This window comes from Malus sylvestris, chromosome 13, assembly GCF_916048215.2.
Source record: "Malus sylvestris chromosome 13, drMalSylv7.2, whole genome shotgun sequence".
NCBI lineage: Eukaryota > Viridiplantae > Streptophyta > Magnoliopsida > Rosales > Rosaceae > Malus > Malus sylvestris.
Genome location: NC_062272.1, coordinates 14222952 through 14235645, shown reverse-complemented (window position 1 = coordinate 14235645; position 12694 = coordinate 14222952). Strand labels below are relative to the sequence as shown.

Here is a 12694-nt window from a genome sequence, read left to right as displayed (position 1 = left end):
TTTATATATAATGATTTACTACAATATTTTACACTTTATACATTACATGGTAAGATACATGAGTGCTTTAGTACCACATAAAGTTCCTATGAGGTTCAAAATTTTCACTATCTTCATCATCTCTATGTGTAGAGTAAGTTTATTATGAAGAGTATTCATCAAATGATAAATCCCCAAAATAGTTTTGCATGTAATTGTTAACATGTCACTCATATAAATATAAATATTTTAGCATATTATCACTAAAACATAAGTGATATATGGTGGTTACGGGTGTTGGAAGGGTTCAAATCCCCTTTGTGTTTTTTTTTTCCTCCCTTTTTCCCTTTTTTTCTTCTTTTTCTTTTTTTTTTCCTTCCTTTACATCAATATTTTAGATATTTTAGCGATTTTTTAGCGATATTGCACCGATATTTTGACAAAATATTGCTAAAGTGTGAGTGAAATTATCGACATCGATATTTTCCGATATTATTGTCGATATTGTCGATATTTGAACGATATGTACATGGATATGTTCCGAAATATCCATGATTTGAAAAAATTGAAATATCCTCGATATTTCGTCGATATTATCGATATTTCAGACTATGCTTATAAGTGAAGATTTAACATTATGAATTAGCTTCGTTCATGACTCAATGGATGAGAGGAGTTCTTCCTCAAGATACTTAGTTTTTTATTCACGAATTTTTGTATTAATGATCGAAACCGTTCAAATACTTTGTAAAGATCATATCCAAAAAAATTAATTAAATATGAAATTATTTAGTCATTCAACTATATAAAAACAAACAAATAAAAGTATTATAAACTATTTATTTATTTGTTACAGCTAATTGATTAAACGACCTTACAGATTTTGTCCAACTTAACTCATGCACTAAAAGTAAATCACACACATGCCAAAGGGCTACGGCAAACAACATTTAAGACTTGCTTTTGTTAAAAATTTGGTCTCCCTAACATTATCCATAACAAAAACAAATGAGAAATTTTAATAAAGTGGAGCTAAGTGTTTAATGAATATTTTTAATTCTTATAATACCCTCATTAAGGAAAACTGACATTATTTATAATTCTACGTATATTTTCGACCTCGAAGAACAAAGACCGCCACCACCTACCACTACAACGACTAATCTTATATCACCACCACCATTACCACCACCACAATCGTCACTACTACCGTTGCCACCGCTGCTACCTCTACACCCTATTATTGTCACAACCACCAAACCCCCACATTTGCCGCTGCCATCACCGCCACTACCCCCACCACTGCTATCGTTGCCACCACCCCCCATAACTATGCCTATGTTTGTCATTATATACAATAGCATCATTTTTTTTTCATTAAATTAACTTCCTCAAGATACTTAGTTTTCAATTCAAGAATTTTCGTATTTATGATCGAAACCATTCATATTATAAAATACTTTGTAAAGATCATATTTAAAAAAAATAGTAAAATATGAAATCATTAAGTCATTCAACTATATAAAAACAAATGAGTAAAAGTATTATGAACTGTTTATTTATTTGCCACAGCTAATTGACTAAACGATTTTATAGATTTTGTCCAACTTTCTGCATGCACTACAAGTAAATCACACACATTGTGATAGCCCGTCCCAAATTTTATTATTTTATAAATCTTAAAATGTGAAATTTACGAGAATTCCCTAGAGGTGAGGGTATTGATTTTTGTTGATCGTTAATTCATGACGCGTAAGAGAGGGAGAGGAAGGGGGAAAATAGAATAAGAAAGAGGAAGGGGGATGGCTGCCTGATGGCAGCGAAAGAGAGGGAGAGGAAGGAGATGGGCACTACCTAATCAGAAATGAGGAGAGAGTGAGATTGATGAATGGGAGAGAAGAACCAAGAGGGAAATGAGAGAAGAAGAAAATGAGGGAACCCAAAACGGGTCTTCTTTGACCCGTTTGATGGGAACCATAGAAACCGATGGTTTCCCGGCCAAATTTCGGTGAATTAAGCCAAACCATCACCTAGAAACACCTCGCTAGCCTTCCCTCTACCATTTCTACCCCTAAATTCGTACAATTTGACCTTAGATTCAGGAGAAATGCACCGGTGGTACGTGTGGGTGTTTGGCGGTAATCCACAAATCGTGAAGCTAACTTAGCCAATTGTCACTACCATTAGGCTCCCCTCAACCTCAAGAACAAAACCCAAGTGATGGTAAGGGAGCATCCATGGAGTCGAATCGAAAATACCCAAAAACTAGGGTTCCTGTGGGTTTTCGTGAAATTAGAGCCTTTCCAAGCCAAATTGGCCTTAGCAGCAGGTATAAAATTTTCTCTACTCTTCGAGATCTTCATTTTCTTAATTTTTGAGAATTTTTAGAAATAATTGAATTTTCCGGCAAGTCGGGGCGGTCGACCGTCACTCACGGCGATGCCTGCATCTAACGTTGGTGGAAAATATGAGATTTAACCTTATGATTTGGTGGTTAAATGTTGGTCATAAATCAATGTGTAAAGAATCAAGAATTTGAAGTAAGGAAGCGTAAGTAATGATAATTAATTAAACTAGTGTCTAGTTGGGCTTGTCACCGATAATTATTCCCAAAAATAAATAATTCGGGAGTAGGGCGTTATAGTTTATGCATTTTTATGCCACATTAGTTATATATATATATATGTATATAATTGGAAATGCTATAACGTGGTTGAGTATTAGATTTCATCGTGGTTTATCTATATGTATATTACCTGCACATAATTATTATGAACGTTTTGAAGTGTAAAGGTGAACGCAAGACACCCAGGTAAGTTCAGGTGAGTTTATAGTATTAGTTGAAATGATGGGGTTATGGTATGACTACATGTATGTTTAGGCAACTCCGACCTGGTCGTGTAGGTTGCAATAATAGGCAACTCCGACACTGTCGTACAGGTTGCCTATGAATCGTATATATAACAATAGATACAGTTAGAGCTCATAAACCTACACCCCGGTGTTAGTGATCCCGCCCGTGGCTAGGGCACAGTCTTTCACGTGATGTTCACCTCCCGCACCTTACGCTCACCTTGGATCCAAGGTAGGTGCACAATTCTGTCGTACAGACCACTTTAGATGGTTCCGACTTGTAGGTGACCCGCGATTATTCGCACAGTCTTCATGTGATTGTAGCACTTAAGCGTATTTATTTACACCCAGTCCTGCCGTACAGACCACTTTAGGTGGTTCCGACTCGTGTGCAGGTATACTTATTGAGCTATTAATAAGTCGTACATGTCACTAGAGGTGACTTCGACTTATGAGCTAGCATATATGATAATATATGTGATGAGCTAGCATATATGATGAAATATGTGATGAGCTAGTATATGTGATGAGATATAGATAAGTCGTGTAGGTCACTAGAGGTGACTCCGACTTATAAGCTAGCATATATGATAAGATATGTGATGAGCTAGCATATATGATGAAATATGTGATGAGTTAGCATATATGATGAAATATGTGATGAGCTAGCATATATGATGAGATATGTGATGAGATATGGATAGGTTATACAGATCAGTAGAGGTGACTCCGACTTATGAGCTAGCCTTGATTGATGAGATATGGATAAGTCGTACATGTCATGTGAGGTGACTTCGGCTAGCATGTTGATGAGCTATTTCAGCCGTACAGGCCACTATAGGTCGATCCGGCTAATATGTCATTTCATATTGATTTATTTCACCTGAGTACTTATTCTTATTGAGATATTTGGCACGATATAACTATGGGACTATTATTTTGGTTATGGTATTGATTTATAGTCACACCTGTTATTTTTCAGGAAATTATACAGGTATTACGGTGAGGGGCTACTACCTTTGATAGTTGGAATTGGTTTGAAAAGTTTTGTTTCACTCACTCACATTTTCTATTTTTGTACCCCTTCAGGTTCTAGCAGCAGAGTTCCGTATCAACGAGGATTCGTGGCACTTTTTGGTACAAATGTTTTCTTGTGATGGTATGATCATTGTCTCATCTTACTGCATTATACCTATGCTCTGTATCACACGTGAAATGGGTCCAGATCCGCTCACCGCGCACTCATGTACTTAGGGACTTTTAGGTTTTAGTTTACTCACATTTTATACATTATCACACTTTATGACTTCGTCACCTTCCAGGTGTCGGCCAGCACAGCTCGATTCGGAGTCATGGTGGACATCCTAGGTCGGGGTGTGTCACACATGCCAAAGGGTTAAGGCAAACAACATTTAAAACAAATAATAAATCCTAAGTATATAGATTTTATCCAACTTTTTGCATGCACTACATGTAGGGATGGGCAAATACCCATTGGTTATGGGTAACCGTGGTTACCCGCCCATTTAAATTAAACGGTTATGGTTATGGGTAACCGTTTAGATAAATAAACGGTTATGAGTATAACCATTTACCCACGAAATTTAAATGGGCGGTTATGGGTATTAACCACAGTTATAAACAGGTAACCGTTTACCCATTTATTTTATATATGTAAAACGAACACAAACCATGTTCTCGATCCAATAATACTTAGCACCCAATAAATTAGCAAGGAATTCATCTGTCCTTCTCTCAATAACACTACTACAGGAATGATGATTCTCATCATCAAAGAATTGGCCAAATTAATTTAAATTCCTTGCGAGTAACCGTGAAATTGACAGAAATCTCTTCTAAACAATTTTTGTAACCCAATAATACTTTGTAAATATTATATTTACCTTCATTGGTAACAATTAAAAATATCGTCCGTAAACTATTATTTCAATTATTGAAATGGTATAAGGACTTAAAAAATTAAAATATGGAAATGTATGATGAATGTACCTATAACGGTGTTTCATTGTCAAAAAAAAAATTATGACAATTTTTTTTTAATTTTTAAGTTGTTAAAAAACATGTAGACGGATGAAAAAAGGGTAATGGTAAAAAAAGAAGATAAATGGGTTAAAATGATAAATGAGTAAACGGGTATTAAACGGTTATGGTTAAATATGTATGCGGTTATGAGTATGGTTAACCGTTTACAAACGGTTATGGGTATGGGTATAACCGTTTAGGCAATTACCCAACGGGTAAACGGTTATGCGGGTATGAGTATAAACAGTTATGGGTAAATTAACCGCGGTTACCCGTCCGCATAACCATTGTCCATCCCTAACTACAGGTCAACAAATATTTGTGTTTTCTCAACTAATAATTCCAAGGACCAAGACTTAAAATTACTAAGTCATGAAGTCAATACATTCCCACTTGAATTGTGGAAACTTTAATTCCTGTATAAAGATGTGGCTATGTTTTGGTCACCTGTTGAATTGTCTCTGATGATTACATTTGTAGCATGTTTGAGATGAAATGGCAGATGCATTGGAGAAAGTGGTGGCAGATCGGATCTGGGAGCTTCTGAAAGTGGCGCCCCAGTCGGCCCAGATTGGAAGTGGTCCTCGGGGATGGGCTCAGATCCGACTGACCAATTCATTTTGGCCCTTGGATTCACATCCTATGGTTGGTAATTAATTTTCTTTTCAATGGATTTCTCTCTCACCCCCCCCCCCCCCAATGTCTTGGGGTCCTTGGGGTCATGGGAAAAGATAGGAGTTGAGAAGAATAAACCTTTCTGACCAAAAATAAAAGAGAAGAAAAAAAAAAAACCATTTGAAACAAAATTTATTATTGAGCGTAAGGCCCATATTGATTATTTCAAGTTTCAATTTTGAATTTTTTTAATATTCATGTGGGGTCTATATTGACACGTTACGTCCAGTTATTGTCTAAGTGTGTGTCATGTCATTGGTCAACGGTTGATTTAACATTAACCTTAACAGATGTATGAAAGTATCCCTGAATTATGACTTCAAGTACCATTTTGGAATGAAAAAAAAAAATCAATGTACCAAATGTCGAAAACCAAAAAACTTGAGGGTCGTAAACTGAAATTAAGTATCATGAATTGTATATTTATTTGCTACAGTTGATTGATTAAATGACCACATAAATTTTATCCAACTTTATGTATGCCCTACAAGTCAAGAAGTATTGTAGAGAAATGCTAAGGAGACTTGCCTTCATCCACAGTAGGCTCACTATATGACATGGAAACATTGAAATTAAGAAGCAACAGATTTGTAGGAGAGTTGCCTTCATCCTTCAAGAATTGCATCTGTCACTATCCACTAATTTGTTATTCAAGAATTCCACCAATTAAGAAGCAATGGTACCTGAATGTGATTCTTTTTTTCTTTCTGAAAATGAGCGCTATGCATGCATCTCTTTGTAAAGTCTTCCTTATTAATTTGGTTGTCTTCTTCAAAACTTAATTATGCATGCTTGTTTATTTTTATCTTCAACGTCTTCTGAGACAACACGACTTCACTAGAAAAGCTTCCACAGGACCTAATATAATGTTAATGCATTTTTAACCTAATATGGTGGAAGGGATCCGGAGCCACTTGACCTAATATAATGTTAATGCATTTTTAACCATTTAATTAAGTCTCAGTTAAATTATGTTATTTTAATCATTATCATCGTCATAAATCAAAAGACGCGTCTTCGAATCCATCGACCATAAAATGCAGCGTCACGGTCCAAAAAAGACCCGCCACTCACTCTATCAAAACGGCCAGAGAGACCAATAGAATCATCCACCAACAAAAAGAAACAAACCCCCATCATTCCACAACAACGTTTTTCCCCTCTCCCTCCCAATTTTCCCGAGAAAATTCCTCTGATAGAGAAAGTTCTCGAGAAAGAGCGAGAAAATCATGAACAAGATGCACGGGTACACGGAGGTGGGTACGAATAGCGGCAAGGCGGTGGAGGTAGACATAGAGTCGGGGGAGTTGTTGTACCCAGGTCTGAGCAAAGGCGAGAACCAGCTCCGATGGGGATTCATCCGCAAGGTGTACGGAATCTTGGCCGCCCAGATGGTTTTGACCACTCTGGTCTCCTTCGTCACCGTCCTCTACGCTCCGATCAACGATCTCCTCAAGGGCAGCCCTGGAATTCTCCTCTTCTTCGCCATCCTTCCCCTAATATGTACGTAACCCTAAACTCAAAACCTCTAGTTTTTTGCATTAGTTGTGGTAATTGTTTTTATAGACATTGATTTTAGATCTGAGATTTGGATTTTGGATTCAAAGATGGAGGCTTTTTCGTTGATTTGGGGTTTTGGTGGGTGATTATTTGGTACTAGATTTAAAAGTGCTTCAGATTTGAGTATTCTGTGGGCGATCTTGGTTTTTTTAAATGGTGATCGAATTTGGGTATTGTTTGGTTTATCTAGTTTCTTACCTGTGATGCGGTTACATTGTTACAAATACTTGGAAAATTAGAGATTTTATCGTGTCGGTGATATGATCGTATTGATGTCTAACTCGAAAAATGCCTGCTTTCTAAGGAAGATTTGTGCTCGTTATATTGAATTAATCAGTGAACCAATTGCTTGCTGGGTGTTTCACATGTAAGTCCTTGATAACATTACACACTTTGGGAAATATTTGCTTCATCTGATTAACCTTTGAATGTTGCTGCAGTGTTGTGGCCCCTGCATGTGTATCAGCAGAAGCATCCCCTCAATTTTGTCTTCCTCGGACTTTTCACTCTGAGTTTGAGTGTCACGGTTGGTGTGGCCGTTGCGAATACAGACGGTTAGTTTTATTTCCCTACATTTTGAATGTTTTACTGATATCTTGCAATCTGGAAACGATTGTAGGGTTTATTTCGGTTGCTGATTTTTCATCTGATTATGTTTGTGGTTTCAGGAGCAATTGTGCTTGAAGCCTTAATTCTAACCTCGGCTGTGGTTGCATCCTTGACTGCTTACACCTTCTGGGCTTCGAGGAAGGGCAAGGACTTCAGCTTCCTCGGACCAGTCTTGTTCACCGGCCTCATTGTCCTCCTCCTAACTGGTTTCATGCAGGTCGGATTGTCTTTCTATTACTTTGTTTGGCTAACTCTTTGAGTCTAATTAGTCAAATGCATGCGTATACTATACCCTAAATACTTGAAATATCGATCTGACTTGGTGATCTTGTGCCCTTGTGTAGATGTTCTTCCCTCTTGGCCCTACAACTAATGCCGTATATGGTGCCATTGGCGCTATCATTTTCTCTGGGTACATTGTCTATGACACCGACAACCTGATCAAGCGCTTCACATACGATGAGTACATTTGGGCCTCCATCACTCTTTATCTTGACATTCTGAACCTGTTCCTGACTATATTGCGGATGCTGAGGGAAAGCAACAATTAGTCATGCCGAGTACCGACTACCGACTCAACTCTCTGCAGTCTGGTTTTGGCTCATTGTGGACATAGTATATGGTCCAAGCCTGAACATAATCATTGTGGATGTAGAGTATATGTTTCCTTTTTACTCTTTAAACAGTTCGAATACCGAGCGATTCGTTTTCATTTATGCGATTCATTTTCCGTTTTATGGATTTGGTTGCTCAACTTGTTCGAACACCGGATTTTCTTATTTCGCTAGACATGTTTGTGTTTTGATCATAAGAGAAATTATGACACGCCATATCGAATTAGGTATCGAATTAGGGTGCAAGGAGCTCCATTGAACATATAGCAAAGGAAACCCGTATCGGGTTTTCTAATTTAAGTGAACCACAAAATGTGACATAAATGTGAATGTAAATCACTTATACTTCAAAGTAACAGATAAGTAAGAGAATATATTTACGTCGTGTAACAACCAAATAAACAATTATCTTCACATACCATTTGCGATCTTCTTGCGAAAACAGTTTCAATGTGATTTTATAGCGCCATCTTCTTCATCATCTTCGATATCCCAGCTCAAATCCTCCTCCTCCTCCTCCTCTGCTAGCCGCTTGTGCAAATCAGCTCTGTTTGCGCTGCTCCCCGTTGCATCCCCTTTGTTCTCGTCTATGCTTCCTAAATCTTCAATCTCATCCCACCCAAGATCCTCTTCCTCAGGCATTGAGGGCTGGCTCGAAACAATCGATACATCACTCTCTTTGCAAGAATCACCACCATCCGTCTTCCCCTCCGACACTCCATCAAATTTGGATTCCGCCTTATCCCCACCATCGCTACTTACTGATTCCCTTGCAGCAACTTCAACACTCTCAACATCAGCACCCTCCCTTGCAGCAGCCTCACAAGAAGCTCCCTTTTGTTTCTCCAACTCTACATTCCCACTCGAACCCACCTTCGAATCCGACCCATCACCCTCTTCCTTCCCTACATCTTCTTCATCATCATCATCAAAATCCCAACTCAAATCCTCCTCCTCACCTGAAATTGCACGATTCACGAGCTTAGCTCTCGCCTCCTCCACTTCCTTCAGCTTATGCACCCTATAAAAGTACCTAGCCCAGAAGCTCTCATTGTCAACCTTACCAGGCACAATCTCCCCATGAATCTCACCAATCACTCCATTTTCCCTCATCAAATTCTCGACTTCCTCCGCCTTCTCGTCCAGCACAAACCCTAATTTCCAGCTCCCATAGCTCTCCAAATCCTCCGGTTCCTCCAAATAAGTACTCAAATTACTCTGAACCGCACGCACCTGAGCTTCAAACCTACTGTACTTTCTCAAATCACTACCACTGCTACTTAATCTCTTATCATCACCACCAATCTCACGATTACCACTAACATTATCATCCAAATTATCAGATTCAACATCATCATCAGCTAAGATTGCGTCCCTACCGTGAGAGATGATCCTCGCCGTCGATTTCCAGACGGTGCTTCCGATATCATCGATCGCCTGCCCCACCGTCTCCAGCGACTCCTGAGCCACCGACGCGCCGACCTCGAGCGAACCAGGAAGACCCTTGACGGCGCGCGAAGCCACCTCCCGGATCACCGCCGTCTCCTTCTTCAACCCGGACCCGAACTCCTCGAGATCGCGGCGGTAGTTCTGGATGACAGACTCGGACGTCGTCGCCAGAGTCGTGATCAGACCTCCGAAGCTCCACGCCCCGGCGCCGTAATTCGGACGCGGACTGCGGTCCGGTTCCCAGTCCGGGTTCGGGTGGCCGCCGTCGTTTTGGGCGTCCGGGTGCAGATCGTCGGAGGGAAGGGGGTCGTCGGAGAAGACCGACTTAAAGAAATCCATGGATGAGAGCAGGAGAGGTTGGGGTTTTCGAGATTTGCGGGAATTTTCTGGGATTTGGGGGGATAGAGATTTTCTGAAATCGGATTCGGAATCGGAGATGAACCGGGACTCTGTATCCGTATCGAGTAAATACTCTTTACAAGAATAGCGACAAGGTGGCGTAATCTAACTTTTAATATTTTGAAAGGAAAATGTGAATTAAATATCCCTTTAAATGCTAAATTAGAATATTTTTTTTTTCTTAATTCTTCTACACAAGATGTATTTTAAATAAAATAATTTTTATAGAATTAAGATGTATATGGTACCATGTATGACGCACCGAAATTGTAAAATAAATAAACAATTTTAAATACAATATCCACCGGAATATTCTCACTAAGCAATCATTAACTAAATCAGTTGATCAATACTGTATTTCTTTACTTAAGTCCGATCTCTTTTTGTAAATAGAGTTGTTTAAACGGGCGTTTTGATATAGTTAAAAAAAAAAATAACTTGGGAGCTGTTATACTCACTTCGTTGTCTTATTTTTTGAGTCATAGTTTAATTCACCCACCATAAAAAGTTAAAAAAATTATAAACAAATAATATATAAACATCGTTTTCTACCTCTTTCATGGAAACGTCATCTTCTATCTTTTTCATGAAAACTTAATCTTCTACCTCTTCAATAACAACGTCATCTTCTAAGCCCATTTTCGTTTTGCTTTCTGCTTTCTTTGAATGAAGGGAATTAAAATTTTGAGTTAGGGTTTAAGGCTAGACAAATCGTTTATGAACAAAACATGGGAGTTATTACGCCCAACTTGTTTATTTAACAAATTGATTGTGCCAACATTTTGGTTGTTTTAAAGGGAATTTTAACGAAACACTCCCGGTATTGTTCATTTTAATGAAAAATAACATTTTTACTCTAAAAAGTCACTCTTGGTACTATTCACTTACAAACACATTTTTGTGCTTTTGATTAAATTCAAAGTTTTTAAGCCATTTTCATTAGTTTTTTTTTATAAAAAAGATAACCCTAAAAGAGGGTAAATAAGGTCTTTATCTGTCATTTTACAAATAACAAACTTGTAATTGAAAATTTCTTTAAAAAGTGAGTGGGAACATAAGATACTAGTAGAAATAACAACACTCATATCTTATTAAGTGTCAGACCAAGTCCTAATTTGATCATAAAAATTCAAATCATTATATACCAAATTAACTTTTATTCTCTATTTGTTTTACAAATAATATAGAGAGAGGGAGACTTGACTCTTGGTGATTATTCTTTGTTTGTAAGTGAAAATGAAAGCCCATATCTTGTAAATAGCGGCATTTGACACCAAATTATTGTAGCCGTAAAAAAAAGTCAACTAACATCTCCAAGTCAATCATGAGTTGAGGAAACATATGCTTCTAAGAGCAGCTCTAGCGGGAGCTTTTGCTCGATTGACAAGCTTTAGCACAGGGCCTGATTGCCCAAGGGAGGAAGTCCAGCGTGAAGGAAATTTTGTGAAAAACATGTTCATTTAAGCAACATCTATAGCATGCAATTAACAATTAAAAGGCGGAATCATGCTTGTATGCACTTAAAAACAAAACATTAACCATGAAATTCAAAGCCTAGTAGATTGGTGAACCTTGACTCAACTTAAAACAACATTTGTTAGTTGAGAAATTATACATTTGTAGATTCCTCTTTGCATAAGCAAAGGCTAATCACCCAAAGAGAGGGCCTTCATTCCTTGCATCTTAGATCTATGGATTTGGATGGATGAAATGGTTCTCCAAGTTCCCAAAATTGAGAACCTCTAAGTCTCTTCACCAAGGTTAGATTGAAGAAGAAATGAGTGACCTTGGAATAGTAGGATTGCTAGCTAAACCCTCCAAGGAGGCCGGCCACTTTAGAGAGAAATGAGAGTTTATGTTCTCATCCTTTCCCCAAAAGAAAACCCTAAATGAATTTTGGCTATAAAGTCATATTTATACCTTTATTCATTGAAGTGGCAAACTTGTAATTAAGTCCAAAACCCACTCCTTTAACAAAATGGCCGGCCATAGGGTTTCATTGGGCTTTTAAGGCCTTTGTGAATTATTTGTCATTAAGTTGTCATACAACTTAAGTCAATGGGCTTGACGTTCGAAGCCCATTGGGCCTTGAGGCCCAAAACTATCCCGAGGTCTTTAACGAACTTATTCGTTTGATTAATTAACATATTAATTAATCCTTGCCATAAATAATTAAACCATTCAATTATTCTTACTCATCTCCATTGTTTCTTCAATCTCCACCTTACACGGTGTACGATCCATTAGGTTCCTTTTAGCGAGGCAGTGGGCGATTAAAACCATTTCAAATCGATTGTGAATTGAAACTTACTTTCAATTCTCCCTTTAGTGATTATACACGTTTAGGGCTTCCACAAACCATGAGTGACACCTAGCAGTATATCATGGTTACCCAAGCTAATCAGAAGAGGTGGAGAACCTATTCAGTTTAGGATTACAAATGCAATACGGTCTTTCTCTAATACAATACTCTTGACCACATTGTTTGGTTTGATAGTTTATTCATGTCTACT

At 38.0% G+C, this 12694-nt stretch overlaps 2 protein-coding genes across 2 annotated transcripts; one reads left to right on the top strand and one right to left on the bottom strand.

The window, feature by feature from the left end:
- Positions 1–6602: 6602 nt before the first annotated feature.
- Positions 6603–8456, top strand: LOC126596378 (BI1-like protein). The gene is made up of 4 exons (XM_050262944.1): positions 6603–7053; positions 7551–7664; positions 7779–7936; positions 8064–8456. The coding sequence occupies exons 1-4, from the start codon at positions 6780–6782 to the stop codon at positions 8268–8270; spliced, it is 753 nt and encodes a 250-aa protein (XP_050118901.1). The 5' UTR covers positions 6603–6779; the 3' UTR covers positions 8271–8456.
- A 139-nt stretch (positions 8457–8595) lies between these two features.
- On the bottom strand, positions 8596–10289 carry LOC126596377 (protein DOS2-like). The gene has a single exon (XM_050262943.1). The coding sequence runs from the start codon at positions 10119–10121 to the stop codon at positions 8781–8783; it is 1341 nt and encodes a 446-aa protein (XP_050118900.1). The 5' UTR covers positions 10122–10289; the 3' UTR covers positions 8596–8780.
- Between the last annotated feature and the right edge of the window lie 2405 nt (positions 10290–12694).

Excerpts from the sequence above, each read along its gene's own strand:
- LOC126596377 (XM_050262943.1), bottom strand. The coding sequence starts at position 10,121 with ATGGATTTCTTTAAGTCGGTCTTCTCCGACGACCCCCTTCCCTCCGAC.
- LOC126596378 (XM_050262944.1), top strand. The coding sequence starts at position 6,780 with ATGAACAAGATGCACGGGTACACGGAGGTGGGTACGAATAGCGGCAAG. Across the intron at positions 7,054-7,550 it reads CGCCATCCTTCCCCTAATAT|TGTTGTGGCCCCTGCATGTG; the intron begins GTACGTAACCCT and ends ATGTTGCTGCAG. Across the intron at positions 7,665-7,778 it reads GGCCGTTGCGAATACAGACG|GAGCAATTGTGCTTGAAGCC; the intron begins GTTAGTTTTATT and ends TTGTGGTTTCAG.